Raw genomic sequence first — 24,514 nt, 5'->3', positions numbered from 1 at the left:
AAAGAAAGACTTATAGCCAGAGAAGAAGTTAACATACTTCGTGCCCAATTGAGGGACTGTGCTCAGCGAGAATACATTAACAGAATTCAAAATTGCCAAGAAGAGGCTAAGGCGTATATGGACGCGTTTAGAAAATACAGAGATGGTGGGTTGAAATTAAGCGCCCGTTGTTTTATTTGGGCATTTTTTATTTATTTTGCAGAATACGGCTTCTAGTATACACCGTCACAACATGCACTACAATATACTATATGAAATTGCAGCGTCAAAGATTTATAAATTATTTCAATAAAGTCATGTCTTATGTATTAAAGTAGTGTATATAATATATGATTGTGGGTTTGTGTTTTACCGGGACATTTCAAATGTGCGATGTAGTTGAGATAAGCGATGACGAAGTGGATCTACCACAATTTCCATTAGGACAATGTCGTGTTGGTAACCGCGTGTCCACGGCCAGTTCTGAGAGCTCACAAGAAGAGGCGGCTACCTTGTCATCACAAACAGACTCTCAAGATTGTACCGTGAGCTCCGCAGACCGCAGGAAGGTACTAGGCGATCACTAGTCGCTTGTAGTTAATAATTGTAAACTCACAAAAAATTGAGTATCAATACAATATCTTAGATTACTGTTTATAAAATATAGTCGGAAAATATGTTCAAATTCAGTTAGTGTACAATCATTAGTAATTGGCAATTTGTTCCACAAATTTATTGATCTAGGAAAAAAGCTAAATTTGTAAGAATCAACAGTGAAGTGGGGTAGATTAAGCTTATGTTAATTTCCTCGTGTAACTGATCTGTTATTATTGGAGATGTCGGGAGATGTAGCTGGGTAAGGAGAGTTCCACTAATTTGTGTACAATCTTGTATAACATCAATAACCAAAATAGATTTTAGACCCAAAGAGTTGGAACACTACTTGTCCTTTGGTAGTCTTTAAAATTCTTTCAAGTTTGTTAATACAATATTGAGTATGGGGAGACCATATAGTATTATTATTATCATGACACACAGGCTGAGAGGGTAGCTAAAAGGAAAGAGAAAGAAGAGAGAAAAGCATTAAGGGAACAACAAAGGTTGGAGAAGAAGCAGAGGAAAGCTAAAGAGAAGGCTACGGATAAAGCCATAAAAGAGGTAGGCATCATTAACACTCCTGCACATTTGGTCATCTCACATGCAGAAATGTTTTCATTCAATTTCTGACTACACAACATGACTACTACTATCCTTTAAGGTACTCAAGTCAGCCAGTCAAGACACCAAACCAGGAGGGAGGGTCAAACACATGGTGTTGCATGTTGATAGTGCTCTCATGAAGAGATCAGGCTTTGTGGAAACATTGGCTGCAGAGCTGGAGCAAATTGAAGTTACATATTTGCTGGAGTCAAATCGTGTACCAAATTCAGTGACATGGCATCGGAACATTGTCAACCGAACTGTCAGTGATGATGCCACGGTTAGTGACATACCACACATGGCTAGAAAATGGTAATACAATTTATCTGTACCGCACAAAAAAGCTTTTGTGAAGTACAAGCAGTCCATCACACTGTCTGTGTAGGGGTTGAATTCCAATTCCAGACTGTGGCTCTTCGGGCACTTGCCTAGACTGTTTGCCACCTGGTCTGGGATTTCTTTCTGCATTCAACATAATTTCACTGTCAAAGTTTCTGACTCTTTGCAGGTATACAGGACATTCAGAGGTGTCTAGTGGGATGATACATTTGTGATAGTCACATGGTGGCTACTAATATTGTGTGTCATTACAGATAGTGTCCACTACATCACAACAAGAGGAGCAACATTTACTGGTTGTTGTTGATGCTGAACAATTAGCTCAACTTGTAACAAATGGCAGGATGGAGCAGTTGGTGAGTGTGTTCCCATTTGTATAAGTGTACACACATTTAGATCCCTGAAATCAGGACACCTATCTTAATAAGGACACTTTGATAATCAGGACACTTGTCCATGGTCCCCTGAAATAGCAGGCACCTCACTAATAAGGTCACTTCAGCATGATAATTGAATAGGCTATAGATAGAACACCATTCTGTGTAAATTTTGAAAAACACTGTGTAACTCTATTATTGCCCTTTCTGCATTTCTTGCTTGCTGATGCTTTCTAATTCCTGCTGTGTTATAACATACAGTATTGATAAGCATATCATGAATACACATAACACATAGTGCATCTCTGACTGGTTGGTGTGTTGTTTCTTTTTCACAGAATGGTGTGGCTTTGAGCTCACCTGACCATCCTACTTGTAAACAATTTGTGGAGAACCTTCAGAGAGGACAAGAAAACAAAAGACTCAGTCTAGTAATTGTTGGACTGGATGCTTATGAGAGGTGTGTAGTATGTGTGTGTACGTGTGTGTGTGGGTAGGGTGTAGCCCAACTGTTCATGTCTTGCTAGGGTTGTTGTGGAGCTTTAAGTTCCTTGACCTCTATCTGTGAGGCATTAGTTCTCCTGCAGGTTACTAGTCCTGCCATAGAAGGATTAGCCTGCACCGACTCTAGTACCTGAATGATTCACCAGTATTCCCTAGTCATAGATGCTGCACTTTTTTGCTTTGTGTATGCATATCAATGTGTTATTACAGGAGTCTGAAGACAAAACACAATCGAGACTTCAGGAGGGCGGTCCTAACACAAGGTTCACTACAAACAGACACTGGTGGTATAGAGAGAGCAGACTTGGAACAAAGTCTAATAGAACTAGAACTATGCACTGGCTGCAATATCCGCAAGTGTTCAGATGAGGCCAAGCTAGTTGAGCTGGTGGTGCAGACAACAAAGTCTATCGCAGATGCTCCATTTAAGCGGAAAAATGTGTTTTCCTTTCATGATGATCTGGGACCTGGGCCATCAAAGAAGGTTGTTGTGTCACTATTGTTTAGAAGTTACCATTAAGCACATCAATAGGATTGCTCATCACAGAACAAACTATCAATTATTTGGCAACATCAGTTGTTACAGTTTCCCAACACTGGTCCTCAGACTGTTGCAGCTATTGTAGATCTGTACCCTACACCATGCGATCTTATTAAGGTGATCGATTGTAGTGATGTCACTGTTGTTATGTCATTGCTTGTGCTGCATTACCCCCTGTAGGCCTACCAAGCTTGTAGCAATGAAGAAGATGCAACATTGCTTCTTCAAAACATTCCAGTAAGTTTTAACATTGCATGGGACCATGATTGGTGAGCACCCATACATATCTGTATAGATGCCTGAGAATTATTTTTTTCTTATAATCCACTCCCAAAAATCTTGGTACTCTATTGTAGCAGCTGCTGTTGACATCCTTGTGACAAGTCACTGGTTTCATTAGTTGTAGTAAAGCCATACCACCAATGGACTTTTTCCCCTCTATTAATTAGTGTGACCTGGCAGGTTGAAAAATTATAAATCATTTCAGCTGCAACTGACTGTTTTATTAGAGTTTATGTGATGAGTATCTTTTCAGTTTCAACTGCTAATAAATTGAAAAAGCTCCAATTCCCTCCCCTTTGCTATTATTACACCTAGCACAATATTAAAGAGTTTACAGCCATACTAGCAATCTTTTAAGAGATCACATGATTTACATTGATTTTTGAGTTTGTCAAAATGATGAGCACCTGCACACAAGATTAGTCTAAGCGTAGTTCTACAAATTGAGGCATTGTAGTCTCACTTACATTTAGGTAGCACCCCTGGCCTTAATTTAGGACCCAGCAGCTATTTGAGCCGGCTTTGATATGGATATACATGGTGGGGAAAGTCAAGCATAGAAATTGAAATGCAGAAAATAATATATAAACATGTTTGCAAAATGTTAGATAAACATTTTGCCAATTTCAGTAGTAATTCTTTGTTTTCAAAAAGTGCTTTGTGTTCACTATCCACTTTATAACTCCTGCAATACCAACTCTATAGCAAACATTTTGGGAGCAAGAAGTTTTGCTTGATTAACAAAGAGGGTTTCCTCTTTCAGAAGTAAAATGTTTGGAGGAAATCTTTAACTATACTAGAATGTCCTTAATTTGGGGAGTTCTGTCAAGTACTTGAAATACATTCAAGTTCACAATTTGCAGGTGGTCAGATCTACTAGTCGCAGGTTGGGTCCTGTCCTGTCCAGGAAGATCCATTGTTTCCTCACTGCCACAGATGGGACCACTACACTTGAGTGATACATGATTTATCAAATATACATGAATTATTTATTATTTTTCTGTTAAGTATTATTTTGTCTTCTTGACAAAGTCTTTCTCCAATGTGTCTGTATGGTTGATACAGCTTGTCTCTCCTGTGATACATGTACACTAACATAATGGGTTAGGTTATAGACTGACCTTCCATAATCCTCTCTGCCACTGTCGGAACTGCTGTACTTCAGGTCTGCATCTCACCTGTGGACCACCACAACACAACATATTACTACACAGGGAAAGTACTGTTTGATAAAACATGATGTAAGCCCTCTTGTTGATTGTAAGAACTGCCTGGTCTCCCCCACATAGTCAGGGTCACCACCAATAAGCGATGTTTGTCAAGTATGTACAATATTGTATTACCACACACACTCACTAGAAATCCCCTGGCATGAGATTGTATTATAATGACTGCCTCCAGTTCAGTTAGTGTAGCTGAGAGTGGTAGGGGAGGCCTAGGACTACACAGAGTAAACAAACACATCAAATACCAGTACTACCAACTTGATCTTCCATTCCTCTTGGACAAATGGGATATCTTCCAATGTGACCCCTTCACGATCTAGATGTCTCGGGTTGTTCCTATAAGTCACAACTGACACAAGTACACATTGTCCTCCAATAACCTGTATAGATATCCTGCTAGGAAATCTAGTGGGTTAAATCTCTTCCTTTTCTACAAAGTTACATATACTAGTATGTACTAACTGGGAGCCACTTACTTCAGTCACTTTAGCAGTTCTTAACATCTGGTTGATGGCTGGGGTCAATATGGGGAATATTGTAGTATTGAGGTAGTCACGTGGCTTGCTGCTGCTGCTGTTGTCAGCTAAATAACAATTTAAAAAAAAAAAAATGAGGTGTGTATTATTTGGAACATTATTAACCATTTTCCGTCTGCATTGAAAGCAATTACTTGTACGGATAGGATGACACGCAAAAGGAAGTTATCCACTTAATTCTCGTCCAGTAGGCTAATCGGAGCTACGAACTGGTAGGGAATTTATTATCGTCTCCACAGTAACAGATAGCACGTGATCTCTGGAAATAATGGTGACCGAAGATAAGGCCACTCCCAAAGACATGGCTAAAAAGCCGCTGCCAGACGATCCTTATTCGTCACCAGTAAGTTAAAACTATTACCAGTATTAACGTCACTGTGTTTGGGGCAGTTTGCTTTCGTCTATGTGTTCAATTTGATCGTAGGGGCAGGTGCCCTGGCCATGCCCCTAGCTTTCCACGACGCCGGTCTGGTACTGGGCACTGTAATAGTTGTGTTGTTGTGCATAGCCAGGTAAACTGTTATCTGTGTATTAGCTATGTCTTTACAAGTGGATTTGTTTAGCTACGTGACAGCCACGTTTGTAGTGGAGTCGATGGCAGCTGCTAATGCTTGGAGTCTGGGTAAAGAGTCAAGCACTAAAAAGATCAAGGCTGTTCAACAAAATCCTTTCAATGTAAGTCATTGCTTGTTCATTATGCACCTATCAAAGTTTTTCCCCAGGAGGTTAGCTCTAATTCTAGTTGGGGTGAAATTGAGTTCCTTTCTTTGTTTGAGTATCTTGATTCTTTGTTACAAGCATTCCCCACACTTAGGGCATAAATTTTATCTACTCCCCTTGTTTAGCCCCTCTTGCCTGCATGGTTAATTACTGAGAATGGGAATTGTATTGCCTCCTCAAACTGTACATGTCCCATGTACACAGAGTTGTAGACTTTGAGACATTGTATGTGTGTGCTGAAATTTACTGTTAGTATCCAAACCTGTTCCAGTTTGGTGTATGTGAAGACAGAATGAGTGAAATGTGTCCGAATTGCAGCCACAAAATTGAAGAGTTATCCAGCTATAGTATGTACGCATTGAGCTGAATCCTCAAAAACATTTAATAACTCATGGATGCAATTACACACGATCTTGAAATTTGGCTCATTTGTAGTACTGCTTGACCCGCTAAAAATATTTCAAAATCTTTTTGTTCAAATGTCTAACATAATATTTACGGCCAATCAAAATTTACAGTACATTTCCTATGAGAAGCCTTATAACTACAGTGTCCATTATAGCCCTTTCCCGAACTTGTAATGGAGCCAAACCATACGTGTCTGTTGTTGACACCTTTGCTGTTACCACTAATCATCTTGGTCGAAATGTTAACTCTGTTGAGAAAAAAAATCCACTTTTATTTTTTAGCAGTTTTTCAGGATTCAGCTCAACTTGTAAATACTATAACTTTGTATATATGCAGATTCAAGTTTTCACATTATTAAGGATGAAAGCTTTGTAGATACTTGGTTAAACACCGCACCTCAAATAGTTGATGTGTTTGAACAGTGGGCACACTGTGTCATTATTCCATAGCTATTGGTTTGAATCTGTATAGAGTGTAGTATATTATTATGGTTGTTCTAAGGAGTTAACTACTTACTTTTGGGTTAGGAAGGATATATCCTGCTAGTGTTATTTAAGTAAGGAACAGAGCAAGATATCATGTGTCTGGGGGCCTTGCCTTTTACTTGCTGTTCCTTTTTAGTACACATTGCAGTGAATTTAAAAAGAGTTACTAAATATGAAGTACATAATCTTATAGCACAATTTTTATATTGACAATCTGAATATGCTATAAATGCCATCCTTGCGTGAATAAGATCACAGTAGCTGCAGTGTTTAACCAAGTATCTAAGGAACTGAGAAATCTTCTAGATTTATGTCCCTCAAAAAGTGGTATGTGTGTGTAACTGCAGACCTGACGAGGGTGTGATGTAGGTGTAACAAGAGTGCCTGAGGTCATTTTTAAGTGGTACTCCATCGTTAGATTTCAGTGAGGTGGTTTAATGTTGTGACTATAAATGTATGACAGTGTTCTGAGGACAGCATAATTATGATGAGTGATAAAAGTTGAACTGCTATAAACAACTATACATTATACCACGGCTGCAAGGGATTTTGCTGATATACACCCAAACCCCGAGAACCTCAGGTCTGAGGGGTAAGGGTGTATATATCAGCAAAATCCTTACACAGTTGCGGTATGTAAGTGATATATATCACTCAGGGCACACTCACCTGATAGGTGAAAGAACTACAGATAACTCACCCCATTTGTTTCATACACTAGCATCTGATGATGGATTGTGGCTTCAATAGTGTAGGCAAATAGCTCTCAGAACATTATTCCTATGTCATTATGTTTCAACACACGCCAGGAACTTTCGATTGTGGGATTGGGTTTTGGGTTGTAAAGGATCTATGGTTTTTTTATGCTACATTAAACCTTTGCTATTGTGGCAGTAAGTACTTAGGACTCACCTAGTTGTCATATTCCTCTTGTTTCGTGGTCTACTCAATGGCGGACGCTCCCCCGCACAGTGGGAAGAAATTAGTCTGGCGCCGCCCGCCCCTTCATATAAAGTAAGGGTCTGGTGAAATACAGATACTAAATCATTTCTAGCGCCCAGATTCGGCGCTAGCCAATTAGTGCATGCCAATGACGTTCACGCAGAAATCGCCTTGGCAACACAATACTTTTGTTTGAATTGAAGTGCAATCATCTGACGTAACAAGCATTACGTGCGCTGTCTAATTGAATTCCTTTTGAAATGATTAGGTATTTGTGTTTCACCAGACCCTTACTTTATGTGAAGGGGCGGGCGGCGCCAGACTAGGAAGAAATATGCATCCACACATCGTCCAAGTGATTGTTTTACAGATCATTAGTCTTAGAATGTATAGTTTAGTAACTGTCAAATAATCTAAACTTAACAACTACACTGAGCATTGCCTAATGTGTAAACTAAAACCCACAATAAAATGCTCCGTGTCGCTCAATAAAAGGAATCAAAGCATTTTATATCTTTCAACTGGTCGGGCATCAAAGCCATGGGCAAACTGAATTCCCATGATATTGTTTGGGTAATATCTAGATATTGCCCAGGTGATACCTTTGAATGCCCACGCTAAAGTGGTATATATATATCTGAGATCAATTTCTAGACCTGTCCCATTTTTGCTTCAGCTTTCAGATGCAAGAGCCAGACCTGTTGACTGCAAAGTCTTTGTGAATGACATTTTTCTTCTTTGAATTGCTTCAATTCTGAAAGAAGTTTTGTTTTACCTACAGTGTAGTAGACGGCACAACACATACACATTGTGTATTCGGCAGGTTTGTTATTATTAAACAGTGATGCCTTTTCTGTGACCTTCCTTGAATGTTTAGTATACATCTTGATAAGTATGCATCTTGGTCACATGATGTGTGTTACTAGGAGGAGGAAGTGAGTGACAACTTCTCGGAGAGTTTCCCTCTCATATTAGACCAAGGTGAGTATGGTGGCCATTTGTGTATCACTACATACTGACTGTTCTATTAGATATACCAGAGAAAGGATTTGAGATTGTGAAGAAGTTTGAAATGGTTAGCTTGTGTGTACACTATAGTCAGAAACAGTAGTGATTGTTACTACCTTTTTTGTCTACTGCTTGCTACAATCCTTCCATGAAACATATACTTTGTGAGACCAAAGAATTTTCAACCAAATATGCACTTCATAATAGTGGACAGCAGTTAATCAAGATTTTGCTAATAATATCTTTTTTATGGAGGTACCAGTTAATAGCCACAGCTACTATAACTATCAGTAATGAATACCCTGTTATCAAACAGTACGGATCTCCCCAAAAGTGACGAGTGCTGCCTGAAACGTTGCCTTTAAAAATGACGAAAATAAATCACCATTTTCGTCTGCCTGCGTACCTGCTTGCCTGACCACAGTCACAAGGCTGGAGACCAAACGAAGCAGCACACGGCCACCATTTTACACCACAATAACAAACTCACCAGTGGGATGTGCCTTTTGGGGTTCTGGCAAGTGTGTACCCTCTGTGTCTTGTCTTTCTTTTTATCTTCAATCAGGCTTGTCTTCTTCTTGATGCATTGAACCATATCAAGATGTTAAATTTTCCGTATCAACAAGTATGTTTAGACACCACTAAATTATTCAAAGCTCTTATGCTGGGTAGATACGTGTAACTTCACAATAGGTTTAACACAACTTGGCTGATCAGTAACAATCAAGTACGGGGTCTTGTTACTTCATTTACTCAATCATGATGACCACACACCCCTTATCATTGGTCTAGCTGCATTCATAATGCTAGCACAATGAAGAATACAAAAGTAGTGATATGCTCCCCACTCGGTAGATGAAGGATACTCTAATACAACAGTCACCCTAATAGAACAGTCATACTGTACAGCTGATATGCTGTAACAAAAAAGCCAAACAAACTAGTATATTAAAAATTATTAATTTATGGATCCAAGCAATAAAAAGTAGTGAAAACAAGAAATGAATGATGGTATTACACCAAAGCTTAGTGGGAGAATTCCTTTAACAAAATGGTTTGTTAATAGCATGCCAATGTAGGGACTTTCCCACTGAGCTATGCTGTAATACCATCATTCATCTCTTGTTTCACTACTTTTTATCACTTGGATCCCTACTTCATTTTAAATTTTAATACTATTTGAGGGCGGCTACATGGGCTAAGCCTGCAATGGTCATTGAATGACTGACCTGACGTTTCAATACTGTTGTCCACTTGGCTCCTCTCATAAACGCTATTTCCTGGATTAAACAACTCCTTTGCTTAGTTTCTCCCTCAAACTTGTGTTGTCAATACTTGTGTCAGCATATTCAGATACAAGCCACACAGCTGTAATGACAATAATTTAAGTTGTGTTATGGCTACTACCCAGAGGAGGTTGGTCACGTGTCATAATCCTATGACATGAAATTATGCAACCAAGCATAGTTATATGTGTTAAGGCTTGGGTAGCAGCTAGGAAAGCTGCGCATTGTACTGAGAAGGCTTGTAATATCACTGGGACGCTCTGGTATGGATATACAATCCATCCTTTAGAATATTAAGAGGTGTGAAGGTTGAATTAGTTCAACCTGAGATCACGAGATGAGTGATGACATGTGACCAACCTCCTCTGGCTACTACCTGGGAAATACAGAGTATGCTAAACCTCCATTGGTATGTTGTGTGTAGCTAGCACCTGATAAACACTTCAATACTGTTGTATTGCTGCTACTAAGATAGTACCATGTTATACCACCTGGTGTTTTTGTAGGCACAGATGGCTGATATGTTCTTTAACACTTGTAAGTGTTATGTGTTGTCTGTCTGTCCAGTTGTATGGTACATTGTGTTAGTCTCGTGCCCAGCTGGGCTCGCGCTAATGCGCAAACACCGTCTGGTGACAATGCTCGAGTTTCTTGGGCCCGGAAGTGCGATCCAGCCAAAATATTGGCTGGCCAATCAGAATCGAGGAGTTGCATAATCGTTTTAAAACAGTGAAAAACCATTCGAAAATGACTAGGAATAAAGTAAAACTCAGAATGGGGCATTTACTAAATGCGATCTCTTCATTCATTGTATTAGTAGAGGAAGCGTTTCATTTCTGGTGAAATGTCGAGTCACGATTCATAAGGTGAGATCGGAAAAAACAACTTGACAACAAACATCTTGAACAACCTAGGTGAGTAACTTCTGATAAAATGGCTTTAAATAGTCTGCTTTTTCATCTACTTCCAATAAATTCATGCGATTATGCAACTCGTCGATTCTGATTGGCCAGCCAATATTTTGGCTGGATCGCACTTCCGGGCCCAAGAAACTCAAGCATTGTCACCAGATGGTGTTTGCGCATTAGTGTGAGCCTGGCTGGGCACGAGACTAACATTGTGTGTGTCACATGATTTATTTTATCATTATTAAATTGTCTATTTGTTAAAAATATTGCTGCACAAATATCTGGCCTTATGTACAGTGTAGATTAGTATGTTGATAATAGTTACACATTGTGTCACTAGTGGGTGTGATCCTCTACTACTTGTGTATCTGTATCTACCTGTATGGTGACCTGGCCATCTATGCTGTGGCTGTACCTAAGTCTATGAGGACTGTAGTATGGTGAGTTGTGTGTGTGATCACTGTAGTGTAGTGTATGTGATCACTGTGGTGTAGTGTGTGTGATCACTGTGGTGTAGTGTGTGTGATCACTGTGGTGTAGTGTGTGTGATCACTGTGGTGTAGTGTGTGTGATCACTGTGGTGTAGTGTGTGTGATCACTGTGGTGTAGTGTGTGTGATCACTGTGGTGTAGTGTGTGTGATCACTGTGGTGTAGTGTGTGTGATCACTGTGGTGTAGTGTGTGTGATCACTGTGGTGTAGTGTGTGTGATCACTGTGGTGTAGTGTGTGTGATCACTGTAGTATAGTGTGTGTGAATTATCGTAGGACCTCAAATATTCAAACACTGAAATGACTGTTTTAGAGTATATTAATTAATTGTCATCAGTTGAATGTAGGAGTATGTTCTGTTAGAGTATTTGATAGTGATCTGAACAATTTTTCACTTATCTGAACATTTGTGATTGAACTAGTATACAGGTGTCAAAGATAAGAATCTGTACCATGTGTTCACTAATATTACTTCAGAATTGAATGTCAAACTATATTCCACTTATAGCCCAGACTACAAAGGAAGGAGGTATATTTGTAACGAAAGTAACGACACTTTACTGGACTACGGTAACTCAAGTGGCTGTGAAGGCAACTGGACGTGGGTGGGCAGGGACATTTGTATGGGTTCTCTCTCATACATAGAGACGTACTACGTGTTTCTGGTGAGTTGATGGATTGAGTGATCAAGTGTTGTTAGGGCTGTTCCAGGCGGTGTTCACTCTTCTGCTGTGTCCATGGACCTTCTTTAACGTGCAGAAGACTAAAATACTCCAAATAGTGACCACCATCACTAGAAACTTAGGTAGGCCAAGCAAGTGCAATAGTGTGAAGGTTTGATGATGATGGAAGACATGCAGTATTCTTGTATGAAATGTACAGTGAAACCTCTCATAGCAAATTCTAGGGACTCTAATATAATTTCTTGATCCTAGTGTCCATTATAGAGAGGTCTCATTGTGCCCTAACTTACTGTCAACTCACATTCACAATTCTTGTTCTTTCCTAGCCTTCATCATGATGATAGTACTAGCACTGATTGAGATTATTCAAGGCAATCGTGTTGGGCCAAAAGCATTTGACTTCAAAGAGCTACCCAATCTATTTGGTATCTGTATCTATGCCTTTATGTGCCAGCACTCCCTACCTGGGATGATCACACCAATGAAATCAAAGAAGTATGTGTACCCGATGTTAGCGGCCGACTACGGCTTGATCTTGTTATTCTACTTGGTGATGTGTTACACTGCCGTGTACCGTTTTGGTGGTAAACTGGAAGATATTTATACGCTCAATTTCATACATGACACAGACGTGTGGTCACCATTGAGTTACTACCTTGCTTTGTTCCCTGTGTTCACTCTCAGTACTAACTTTCCTATCATTTCAGTGACTCTACGAGAAAATCTCAAGGTGTTAGGTCGTAAGCTGGTTAAGGGAAAGGAGTACCCCTTTGTAGTTGACAGAATTGTGTTCCCTTTGTTAGCAGTCATTCCACCAATTGCTATTGCATATGGCACTACCAACGTTGAAATACTGGTCAGTTTAACTGGATCATTCCCAGGAGTTGGAGTACAGTATGTCATCCCAGTGGCTCTGGCTTACTTTGCTCGTAGGAAGTTTTACAAACAATTCCACAGTTACAAGAATAAACACAAGTCACCAATAAGCTTTGTTTTCGTATTTGTTGCTATTCTTGTCTGGGCAGCTGCTAGTATCATAATGATTATAGTTGATGATATTTTGAAGATCCTACAATAGAAATGTGTGTATGTTATTATTTATTTAGATTATTATTGTAAATTTTTAAAAATAAAAACACTAATCACTTTTAAGGCGTGTGTTTTGCACAGTATGGCTGTGTTTGAAATGAACAGTTTTGTGACAACTGAATTGTGTGATGTTGAAGTACACACATGATAACAGGAATAGTATACAAGAGTATCCTGAGATAAGTACTGGGAACAGGTCTGGTAGTCGACTAGGTGGTGATATCACATGACTGGCGGCACATAACATCATCAAACCAACCACGGAACTGACACACTGAAATATATAATCCCACAACTTAAAAAAATGACAATACACGAGACTTACAAAGGTAAGAGTTATCTTTGATACTTTTTGATGTGGTAGGCAATATTTAGAACAAACGCAGAATATTCCAGTTAATGCCCAGCATGCGATTGCCAGTCCATCACGGACCAGTAGAGGGTACATACTAATATGTTTAATTCAAATATCACATCGTACAATCTGATTGGCTAACCTGAACAGGCTGACAACAGCAAACCATGTGGAGACAATAGGGTGTGTGAAAGACAGCAAACTGACTGGCCTGAATTTGGAGGAACAGGAGAAGTAATAGTGACACTAATAGAATCATGGGATTCGGTATTCAAGTACCCTCTAATTGAGTACTCATAACTACTAGCCATCTACCACATCTAACTAGCTACCAAAGTATTTATAGTATCATTATGTTGATGTGACACATTCACTACTCACATGACAGCCAATAGGATGCTCTTCTCGTGCACTTGAAAGGAGAACAGGAAGAAAGCCAGTGATGAGTTGATCTAGACAAGGGATAGAAGGACAATAGCTTCAAGTGTACTTGATATAATCATAGTATAGTCTTGGGCCCTTTTATGGGACAGAACTTTCTTAGTTTTCAGATTAATGTCTAGAGGATATGCAGACACAAAATCACAGCCACTAGATTATAACCCCACTGTCTGGTATTAAGTGTATGACTGACTGGAATAACCACATCATTTTGCTGTAAAGCATGTTATCATACTCTAATAGAGCAATCACTTGTTGCAGAGAATATACAACATGGATAACCGAGGATGTTATAGAGGATTAGACAAATTTGGGAGTTTGACAGGAAACAGGATCATTACTTTAGCTTGTGTTATCTACAAAGCATTTGTGAAACCTGCAGCATGGGATTTATTGCTACAATAATAATTACACTGCACTTAATTATTGTCTAATTACCAAATACAAAGAATATGCTATATTGCCAAATTAACAAAATAAGTGCTCACTACTTCAAAGGGAACCACAGTTTTGTCATCTTAACAATAGTTTTAGACTAAAGCCATGAATCTTTTGTAACACCACAAATATAAGGTCAAGTTTCAGTGAATTTAAAACTTGACTTCAAAATGAAAACTATTAAAACATGAACACACTAGCGTATTTCAATAACAAAAAGTTTTGCAGATACCACCATCCAAAATTTTAAGGGGGGAAATTTTCACTTCTTCAGGATTTAGTACTAGTTAAAGCACTGCCGCCAGAGTGCAATATGGACCATGCCAGAGTGCCCATATTACACGAGCGTGGTGGTACTTTAACGACTGGTTTAAAGTGCTTTGTGGTCATCTGGTTCAGAGTGTTCATTTTGTACACTAGAACCATGTCAGTTTTCAGCCATCAGACAATCGGTAAACGTCTATATAGTTTGGTCATAAAACAACCAGATAGCATCGTTTGGCTACTTCGGGTAATTTAAAATGTTATGCACGTGATCAACAGTGCTGTATTTTCCGTATGCAGTGCTGTATGGAAATAATAGCACTCTTATTTGTTTGATCTTCGCCTACGCAAGTGCTTTAAATACAAGTATAATACTTAAACAATGTTATTTTGAGCTAAATACTGCATATTGCTATTTACTTCCTCAATATCATAAAATATGGTCCTAATCTGCTAACACATCCTGATAGCTATATTTCTAGTCAATAAGTTTTGATTACTCACCACAATAATTACTGCATAGCTCATTGGCACCAAATTGATATCAGTCTGACCACTGGAAGATTACTTTTACATAGAGGTGAACTTTCTATACAGGTGGCATTGTTACAACAGGTACCAGGTGAATATTGCAAGGAAAATTTTTTGACAAATTTGATGCAATTTTTCATAATTTTCCTGCCTTAATTTTATTGTGCTACATGATACACCAACTTACCAAAGCCAGAATGAAGCAATAAGGAGTTGGGTTTAACATCAAGTGTACTCCGGATGGAAGGACTGCTAATAGTGTAGTGACGGCTGTTAACATTGTCAAAATCTCATGAGACAGCAACTGACGCAACTTCAACACAACAGATGCCGTGCACCAAAAATTGGCAACTTTGTCTTCGTAAAGTCCACGTGAGAATGGGAACAGCCGGTGCAACACTTGAAGGACATCAGCTTGTGAAGAAAGGTAAGGCAGCCAACTAGAAACAAAGAACACTTACAACTGTTTAGCTGACAAGGAAACAAGAAACTACAAAATGAGGGAAACTGTGTGTGGGCTACTTCAAGTCCCGACTATAAATGCATTTAGACATTATGACTCCATACAAAATCATGGCATTACATGAACCATATGGTGCATGGTGTTGTGTAACATGAGCTAAATGAAATGCTGTGAATATGTTACAAGACTACCAACCATTAGCATACAAGGAAGTATGTTACACTTGTAGGAGTAACATAGGTAAACAACTATAGTAGCTCTTCACATACCATACAATGAAAATTCCTATCACCATGGTACCAAGCTTGACAATCTTTATCATTCTGAAAAAGAAAACATCAATGCTAATAACAACAGTATTAATTATAATAAACATCATTTCATATAGTACATACTGAAGCACATTAACCATTCATACATGTGTGTAGTTACCTGTTTGGACAGTAAAGGCTTTTCCCTAACAAATAAAAGAAGAAAGGCAGTGCATGGTAGAGTTCCATTTGTTTGTAGTTGAGTGACAACATGAATGCCACCGACCCAACCAAATCCCAGTCGTGTACTACAGCAACAACTCCAAATAATGCTAACCCCAAGCTGATACAATTATACTGGAAGTGTCCATGGTCAATGATGATCAAGGATGGTTGGAGTAGCATCAGTATGAGGCATGCCAGCTGAATGGAAGTGTGAATAATTTAACTGTGTACTCAACTTGTGTATACAAACCTTTTCCAACCAGGTCCACTCTGGCATACACACAGTGACAAACCAAACTACAGCTGAGAAGTACAGTAGAACATCTGCAACTAGAACTAAAAGAAGGAAAATATTTTAAAGAACTTAGCAAAAAATTCAAAGGAAAAGTACTTTCACCTCTTGGAAAATGGTATGTTAGCAATGCTTTGAAGTTTCATTAAAAATAGAAGTTTCTTATTCACAAAGAGACTCCACCCAAGTCTCTTACTACTAAGAGACTCACATTAGTAAATTAGTTGTTCACACCAAGAATTTATTGTTAGCTAACCGCTGAAATATTGTCAACAAAACAATAACATAACTAAAACCGGCAGCATGTTCTTCACCGCCCTATTCTGGTGCCAGAGGGTTAACTGGACTGCCAAGGAAGGTATTGGTGTCTTAAAATGGGCTGCGTTGCCGCTAGACACGTCTGACAAGCCAGCACCATTATACAGTGATTCTGCTAGCTGTCTTTCTCCACTTTCACTCCCTTTACATGAGGCACGGTGACGCAAATCCATTGATTCTCTCTCGTGGTATAGACTTGCCTTGAATGGTTGCGAGGATACTCCGGTGTCTAGTCAAGTGTTTGGTAGCTACATCATGCAACCATGATACAACCTTACAGTACGCTAATTTTTCACAGATTTCTCTTACTCAAACTTTGTTGCAATAGCAGTGCCAGTGTATCACCAATAAAAGTGCCGTTTCAGCGCTGAGAAAGAGGAAAGTAAATTAGCCTTCCCATGTAGCCTTGTGCGTGACACCGTCACTAGCAGTGGCATGAGACATAGCTACAATGTCCTTTTCACTGCTGGCAGACCATTTTCTAAAAACAGTAAGACACACCAAACTAGCACCTTCAAAGTATAAACATCCTTGGAGTTGGTGTTAGAATGATGAAATAAAAACCTCAGCTCCACCTGTGTCATTCTAACACCTCCTCTTCCTCCTCAGACGTTTATACTTCGAAGATGCTAGTTTGGAGTGTCTTACTATAACAAACATACAAGGTCACACACACATAAACAAACAACAAAACATATATTCAGGGGTTTATAGGATAATTATACATGTAATTAAACATTAAGAACTTCGGAATCAGAAAAGTGAGTTTGACCAAACCTTTACAAATTGTATGACTGAAGGTCTACCTAGCTACTAGTTTCAATGGGAACACAAATACAACACACATGAAACTTTCTATGATTTGCTGAGCATGTGAAAAATGCATAAGTTAGTTTCATGCAGATTAAAACAGTACATTGACTGCTACATCACATTACTATAGCAATGTAAGACTCACCTGTATACCTCATAAACAGTTTGTGCTGATAACTCTCATATCCATGTGAGTTATTTAATGCCACCCATTCAGGATTAATGTGATGTGCACTAAACAGAGTAACAGTAATTTCACATAGTGACTATACAGTTGGCTCACATGATCCCACATAGCCAGCTGTGGTAGGCAGTCAATGGTGGGTAATCCAGTCCCCAGTATTGTAAGTTGTTATTACTGGAGTTGTAGTACCTGCAACGATTGAGGTGGTATCTACGCACATGCAAAATCTTCTAGCTTTCAAGCCAATTCATTGAAACAATACTCCCCGTAGTAGTCTAGGAGTATGATGCAATATGAATTGGAATTAAATGCAAAGCCTGTGTAGAAACTTGACACTAAAACTCTATGAAAAAACCCCACAAGTGGGCAAAGTAAACTGAAACAGTGGTCTAACCAGACTGCTGTCTCACCTCCTCTTTTTCTTAGTGACATCATTGGTTGGTGAGATAGGGTCTGGTGAATTACTGTTGATAAAGTTGCATTCGTGGGCGAACAGTTACCATAGTTTCTTGCTATTCTTGCAGGAAAATGCTATGTAGCAACAGTATCAGCCCTCTGCCATGCCAATGTCCAGTACTAGTAAATTTTGGTGGAATTCACAAGTCAATGGTAATCCACCACAAGACGACCAATGACATCACAAAGGTGAGATAGCAGTCTGGCCATGCAAGATTGTAGTAAGCCACAGCTGCAAGATCCAGGCCAATTTTTCTTTTGTACTGGGTAGGGCAGAAAGGTCTGGTTACACAAGACCATAGATCCATGTAAAGGATCTATGGCAAGACTAAACATGTATGGCAGTACACACACCACTGGTTTGGTGGTAGGTTTATGGTCAACTCCATCCAATGTCTCTGTGCCTCATAGTCTCCGTACATGGGAGGCTTGCCAGCACCTTACAGGGATACATTGCATCACGTGCACCCGCATATATTTTGCCTCACCGGAATATCCGCTCAGCCCAACACACAGTCTCACTAATACTGCAAACGCGACAATGGCTGACACACATAACAACAAAAAGTCTCTCCTAATGACTTTCCTTTCCTCCATTCCAAAGTAGCACGTGATGTTACAAACCACAATCGAATCTGACAGCAGCGACATCTAGCTTGGGGTGCACGATGAGTATCCTCGTTGTTGGGATGATCTGCTACGATGTGGTAAACACGTGCGAACGGTTACCTTACGAAGACGAAGAAATGAGGTACTTCGTAATAGCTCTTTGTATACTTATAATGTACGGAGACTTTTTGCAGGTGTGTTGGCCAACGCGAGCAGCAAGGAGGGAATGCAGCAAATAGCTCGTACGTTCTGGGGCTACTTAACGCCTCTTGTGAATTCTATGGTGCAATTGGCAAAGGGCCTAGAACAGAGTGAGTTCACGTGATGCTAGGAGATGTGGTATAATGCTTTTGTAATTGTTGCAGGTTTGTTCTAAAGCGTTTAGATCGGGTGGGCGTGGCTCACCACCATTGCGTGTGCTATGCAAACAAGACCATCCCCAACTCGAACATCATGTTGAGTCTAGCTACCGGCAGCCGTACAACTGTGCATTATAGGTATTTTAAATATATACAGAGGGCCACTCACAGGGAAGGAAAACATGCCCAGACTGCTTTGTGCGTGGGTGGGGAAAAGGGCCCAGTTTATCTCCATAGCAGTTTTACTACCAGATCCACAACCTTTGGGATTGTTGATTGGTGCTGATGAAAATTAGAATGGTACACACATCACAGTGCTCTTGGATTCAGAATTAAACTAAAGGCTTGTCATTTAAACGTGTATCCCATTTTGCCTACTCTTGCTTTGTTAGGTGTCCTTTCATCAGCTTTTATCTATCTACACAAAATTGTTTACATATGGAGATCCACCAGACTTCTTTCCTACCACAAAACTAGTCAGGGCACTAGACTCCCATACTGTAGGGCCTTGTACATTGAACTGCATCTCTGGTCTCCCTAGGGTTTATTGATTGTTTTAACTCCATGCAATTGGGTGAGCCGTTCTTCCTTGTAAAGAGACACTAAGTACACATAATGTAAAACATGACATACTGAACACACAAGTACACATCACAATACAAGATATATTACAAATCATTTAAGAATAAGAAGCTATCTGAGTGACTTTTATTTTGGAGTTTTTCACCCAAATTTGATAAAGTTTCTCATATATTTGAAAAGACAAACACACTTCAATAAACTAGTGATAGCTTATAAACAAACTAGTGAAAGCTAGTAATATCAACATTTTTATTTGTAATCATTACATGTACACATCATTTTGAGGTCTGTGCATATATATAAATATTTTGTAGTGCAGCGCCTTACCTGTTAGTGTTTGTAAGTTTTAAAGGGGGATACTTTCTAACACCTTCAATGTCTTCAAGTTGCTTATAAATTATTTGATTGTCTTCATTTCAAGAGATAAGGGCTTTCCTGAATTGACATTTAATGACTTCAAGCAGCTTGATCTCTCCCCTTACAAGTGGATACACTTTGAGGTGCTTTATGTCATAATTATGTCATCATTACATCATCAATGTGTAGACACGAGGAGATGAATCTGATCTACTAAAAATGGTCCAACGAATCATTGAATATAATTTATCTCAAGACAGAAAAATTACTATTTCTCTAGAATTTGAAAAATACCGAGAAACAGTTCTAGAGTTTATGCCTTTGGCAGATGTAGTGAGTGGACAGTTGTTACATTTGAACATTTCATTATCATGACTACTTGACAGCTACTAGTGGGCAAACTGTTTGCAAGTCACCTTGGTTACAAGACTGCTGATGAAGCTGTCACCCAACTCAGGAACAGAGCAAAGGAGAAGTGAGCTTTGATATGTTGTTTGTACACTGGTCACTGTTCATTTGTCTAGCTGAGAATCATCATGAAGCCATTTTATGTCATTGTATGGTTTCTGTTGCTATTATTATCCCTTGTAGTGCTTTAATATTTTGTGCTTGGGGTGAACTTGGTGCATCAGCCAGTGGGCCAGATGGAGAGGTGAGTAATTAAGCATTAGCTAATTTCCTGCATGAGATGTAAGATGGTGTAGGAGTCTTCAGTGGCTTATTAACATATTGGAAGAGAGGTGTGACAAATTTTAGGCTTGTACTTCAAATGTAAGAAATTGTGTTGGTCTTTCTTGACCACATTTTAGCTTACAGGCACTAGCTAGTTGTAGTTGAAAATATCATAGGCACAGATTAAGCCTGTAAGCACTTTCACTGTTTATTTGTCATACAGTACGGTAGTACTGTATATTTGGGATGGGCTTTTCCAGCCAAAAATATCACCCTAAAACCAGCTGCAATTTCCAACTTGGCAGTATTTGTTAGGCACAGCCAAGCCAAAAAATATCTTCAGACCAAACCTAAACCCTTCCAAAAATTATATATAATTTTCTATTTAACAGAATTTTATTCTGACTAACTAACTAACTGATGCCTTCAGCCAAACATAACTCGACAATGGATATAGCTACGGAATTGATTACTTCACTATTTGCCGTCGCTTTGCTCCAAGATGTGCCTATTCGCCAACCACAGTATGTACAATACATGCATCATGGACTTGCCTTTAATTTGTCCTCCTTTGTGTTCACTGACAACGCAAGGTGTCAATTTGCGATAGCGTGGTGTGGCTTCCCTGTGGCTGTACAGTACCTCACCCGTATTTTCCGTAGCAACTGGATTGATTGCAGAGATGCTTCTTGTACGTACTGTTCTTCATTTGTAACGTTGTGTACTGGACTGAAATAGGTGAAAGTGAAGCATAATGGCCACTGTTCAGTCTCAGCTCGCAAATTGTCGTGGTGACTGGATTGATTGCAGAGGTGCTTTTCCTACTGTTCTTCATTTATATTGCTGTTGAACATAGCTAATATCAAAGCACAATGGCTACTTCACTTTTGAGTCAGTAATTGATACCTGGGACGTGCATTCCGACAAAAACATTAACTTGGGCACCATCCTTACTTTTGATGCGGTACGCGAGGGTTCACCAGTCATAATAATGTTACAAAAGAGTAAACAAACAAGTATAAGGAAAATTAACTTCGATTAGGGATGATAGAAATAAAAAGTAGGGGTATCTACACCTGCAGATATACTAGTGAACATTTAATCCCTAATTCAGTCATGGGTATAGACTGAAGTAGTTATTGACAATGTCCATTAGTATATCTTTAGGTGTAGGTGACCTCCCTTGTTTCCCTACTTTTTATTTCTATAATCCCTGATTGAACTTAAGATATTTTTCTTTATATACTTGTTATTAAAGTTCAGGAATTAACATGTCTCTTTGATGTTTTCTTGTCTGATTCAGGTGTTACATGTTGATGCTTATACTCCTGGACCAGTTATCGATACACTTGGAGCAGGTGACACATTTAATGCTGCTGTGATCCATTCTTTGTCAAGAGGAGATACGTGGAAGGATGCTATCAAATTTGCCTGTCATGTGGCAGGGACTAAATGTTGCTCTCCAGGTTATGACCAAGTGAAATCATTTGCATCACATTAGCTAAATTGTTTAAATTTTGAATGTAAATCAATTTTTAATGTTTTTTTTATAAGAATGCATAAAAACAATTATAGTACAAATGTTTAAAAAGTGGTATCATTTTGGGTACAAACAAAGTCAACTGACATGTAAACGCAATACATAAAATAGCAGTACAGTTCAATAATAGTGATACAGATATCTTATCATATATATCATTTGCTGGTGACACTGCATATGATACACCAGCACAGATTGGGACCACTAGAGCTGTGATGTAGAAAAATGTTGCAATATTCTTTGCATCATTGAATTGTTTATTGCGCACTTTGCGGATGGCAAATGCAAGCACACACAGTATTATCATCATGACAAGATGTGGTAGATAAAGGATACCCCACCAGTTGGATGGCTGACAGTACATGACCTTCTGTCGTACAAAACCTTCTGACGGTAAAATCTTTACTCTTACAAAGTTTGTATTGTTAACCATAACAAACACTGAGTGATAAATTGTATTGATGATAATACAACCAGTTGTAATGGCAATAAATGTGTTGTCAGTGAGAAACTTTCCTGGCTCAAAGCTGTTGAATATTCTATAGATCCTCCAACTTTTCAGTAATGTGATGATAAGAACTAGTAACAGTCCAAGATCAAATAACCACCATGTGGACTGGCATAGTGTACCAAACACAACTGCTTCATATTCATCTGTCACCTTGATGACCACCATAATTCCACCTAACAGTAACAAGTTATTTCCAGCGAACATCAAGTGATTTAGTCGAGCACTTGATGATTTGATTGAGTAAAAGTTTTGATAATGAAAGTTGATCAGTAAGAAGAAATTATTCCATAGAATACCCACTGTTAGCAGTAGGCACATCAATACCACAACCCAAGTTTCAGCTAACAATGTTTTGATAGGAAAGCTATCTGCTGGAGGATTTTCTACTGACCAAAGAAAGGCGTTTTCATTAAGAGACAAAATACCCAGTTGTGAACTATCACTTGAGGGAGAGTAGAGACCAATTTTCTTGAGTGCTCCATTTTGTACTTGTTGAATTGCTATTGCAAGAAATTGTCTTTTGTGAGTTTTATCAAATGAAACATTCCCTGAAGCACCAGCAAAGTTAATTCCAGCTAATTCTTCTATTATTGCTTCAGAAATATTAGAATTTCCTAATGTGAAGTCGGCTAAACTGGAATTGATGTTAGATAATTTTTCCTCAGCTTTGTGCAGAGCCAGACCTAATGCCCACATGGCATCGTAAGTAAACGTAGACCAAATGTTTCCAATATTACTATCATTATGTTTCCTTTCACTAGCATAATTCCTAGACTCATTAATATAAGATTTGTAATATTGTTCAAATGTTTTGTTAGTAACATCAAAAACACCTTCACTAGTAGAGTTATATTGGTGGCCCATATAGATAATACCTTCTGTGGCTTGTCTCATTTCCTCAGGTTTACAGTCAGGACTATATAGCTGATCATATGTTCCTAAGTCAATCAGCATCCAAATGATTTGTGGATAAACAAGGTTATGACGGTATAAAATACACAACAAGTCACTCATCAGAGACTCCTGTAATCCATATATCATTCCAACTCGCATGCCACTTGTACGAATTTCATCTACAAACTGTGCCTTCTCAAATCCTTTATTTCTGATGATTTGTTGGTAAGGCTCTCCAGTGTACACCTCTTCTGCTCCCATAATGTGTTGCTGTATGCCAGCCCGTAATGCAGTGATGCTGTGGTCTATCCACACTTCATTATCACCACCTATTTCAGTGTTGTGTATACCATAACGTTTCCAGTTAAACTTCTTCATGAGACTTATTCTAGCTCCTTCAATATATTCATCAGTTGGTACTGTCCTGTAGAAGTATGGAAACGAATCTGTGAATGATAAAAAAGGAGATGCTGCTCCGTAGGACACTTGAGGAAGCGCAATATCCTTTCTTCCACAAATGGAAGCAATGGGGATGGTAGAACTAGAACACCCTGTGCCTATAATGGCCACTGGTAGATGCTGTTCACTGTGCAGGGCATTCCTCACGAACTTGCGGACTCCACGGTCACGATCGCAACCTGAGTTAGCTTCTATCAACTCCAATACATATCCAGGTAAAATACTATCATTTCTGTTTATCTCGTCTTTAGCCAACCTCGCAGCTGGTATGACGTATTCTCCATCCCAGTCTGATCCTCGATAGGAGAACAATCCAAGTACTTGTAATGTTGTGGGCACTTGTCTCTCGTTAATATGCTCTCCTGTACTTGAGCCTGCAGACCATAACAATGCAATGATTCCTGTAACTACTTGGTAGTTGTACGCGAATTTTAATATGCTGAGGATTCCACGGAGCATTATGATGAATTCAGTCTGTTACCACCTAGTCTCGTGCC

General features: G+C 39.0%; 6 protein-coding genes across 7 annotated transcripts; 3 read left to right on the top strand and 3 right to left on the bottom strand.

Moving 5' to 3' along the window:
* Window positions 1–2: 2 nt before the first annotated feature.
* Window positions 3–4,303, top strand: LOC136251395 (crossover junction endonuclease EME1-like). Its single transcript, XM_066043839.1, has 10 exons — window positions 3–145; window positions 203–548; window positions 1,018–1,137; window positions 1,238–1,459; window positions 1,773–1,874; window positions 2,234–2,355; window positions 2,610–2,883; window positions 2,932–3,057; window positions 3,121–3,177; window positions 4,086–4,303. Exons 2-10 carry the CDS (start codon window positions 330–332, stop codon window positions 4,179–4,181), a joined length of 1,338 nt encoding a protein of 445 aa, XP_065899911.1. The 5' UTR covers window positions 3–145; window positions 203–329; the 3' UTR covers window positions 4,182–4,303.
* LOC136251400 (IQ domain-containing protein K-like) lies at window positions 4,174–5,271 on the bottom strand. The gene is made up of 7 exons (XM_066043842.1): window positions 5,090–5,271; window positions 4,925–5,031; window positions 4,829–4,878; window positions 4,707–4,784; window positions 4,579–4,663; window positions 4,344–4,400; window positions 4,174–4,297 (listed from the first exon to the last, which is right to left on the bottom strand). The coding sequence occupies exons 1-7, from the start codon at window positions 5,103–5,105 to the stop codon at window positions 4,226–4,228; spliced, it is 465 nt and encodes a 154-aa protein (XP_065899914.1). The 5' UTR covers window positions 5,106–5,271; the 3' UTR covers window positions 4,174–4,225.
* On the top strand, window positions 5,068–13,066 carry LOC136251393 (transmembrane protein 104-like). 2 transcript variants are annotated; one of them, XM_066043834.1, is made up of 10 exons: window positions 5,068–5,327; window positions 5,375–5,496; window positions 5,548–5,659; window positions 8,466–8,520; window positions 8,571–8,614; window positions 10,340–10,370; window positions 11,082–11,181; window positions 11,740–11,896; window positions 11,943–12,036; window positions 12,241–13,066. In XM_066043834.1, the coding sequence occupies exons 1-10, from the start codon at window positions 5,253–5,255 to the stop codon at window positions 12,990–12,992; spliced, it is 1,542 nt and encodes a 513-aa protein (XP_065899906.1). In that variant the 5' UTR covers window positions 5,068–5,252; the 3' UTR covers window positions 12,993–13,066. The 2 variants fall into 2 exon arrangements, with proteins under 2 accessions (XP_065899906.1, XP_065899907.1); XM_066043835.1 differs by lacking the exon at window positions 5,375–5,496 and having other exon boundaries at window positions 5,239–5,327.
* LOC136251391 (dolichyl pyrophosphate Man9GlcNAc2 alpha-1,3-glucosyltransferase-like) lies at window positions 13,006–18,700 on the bottom strand. Its single transcript, XM_066043833.1, has 12 exons — window positions 18,523–18,700; window positions 18,389–18,473; window positions 17,678–17,767; window positions 17,540–17,628; window positions 16,222–16,307; window positions 15,928–16,169; window positions 15,765–15,818; window positions 15,220–15,472; window positions 13,740–13,810; window positions 13,501–13,569; window positions 13,329–13,452; window positions 13,006–13,277 (listed from the first exon to the last, which is right to left on the bottom strand). Exons 1-12 carry the CDS (start codon window positions 18,683–18,685, stop codon window positions 13,053–13,055), a joined length of 1,551 nt encoding a protein of 516 aa, XP_065899905.1. The 5' UTR covers window positions 18,686–18,700; the 3' UTR covers window positions 13,006–13,052.
* On the top strand, window positions 18,650–22,264 carry LOC136251397 (ketohexokinase-like). The gene is made up of 8 exons (XM_066043841.1): window positions 18,650–18,785; window positions 18,838–18,954; window positions 19,009–19,140; window positions 20,006–20,084; window positions 20,131–20,274; window positions 20,328–20,416; window positions 20,533–20,593; window positions 21,917–22,264. The coding sequence occupies exons 1-8, from the start codon at window positions 18,703–18,705 to the stop codon at window positions 22,112–22,114; spliced, it is 903 nt and encodes a 300-aa protein (XP_065899913.1). The 5' UTR covers window positions 18,650–18,702; the 3' UTR covers window positions 22,115–22,264.
* Window positions 22,129–24,496, bottom strand: LOC136251389 (gamma-aminobutyric acid type B receptor subunit 2-like). The gene has a single exon (XM_066043831.1). The coding sequence runs from the start codon at window positions 24,474–24,476 to the stop codon at window positions 22,161–22,163; it is 2,316 nt and encodes a 771-aa protein (XP_065899903.1). The 5' UTR covers window positions 24,477–24,496; the 3' UTR covers window positions 22,129–22,160.
* Window positions 24,497–24,514: the final 18 nt, after the last annotated feature.

Source organism: Dysidea avara, chromosome 3 (genome assembly GCF_963678975.1).
Source record: "Dysidea avara chromosome 3, odDysAvar1.4, whole genome shotgun sequence".
In the NCBI taxonomy this organism is placed as follows: Eukaryota; Metazoa; Porifera; class Demospongiae; order Dictyoceratida; family Dysideidae; genus Dysidea; species Dysidea avara.
Note: the sequence above shows the minus strand (reverse complement) of the source record. Positions and strands in the feature narration are given on the sequence as shown.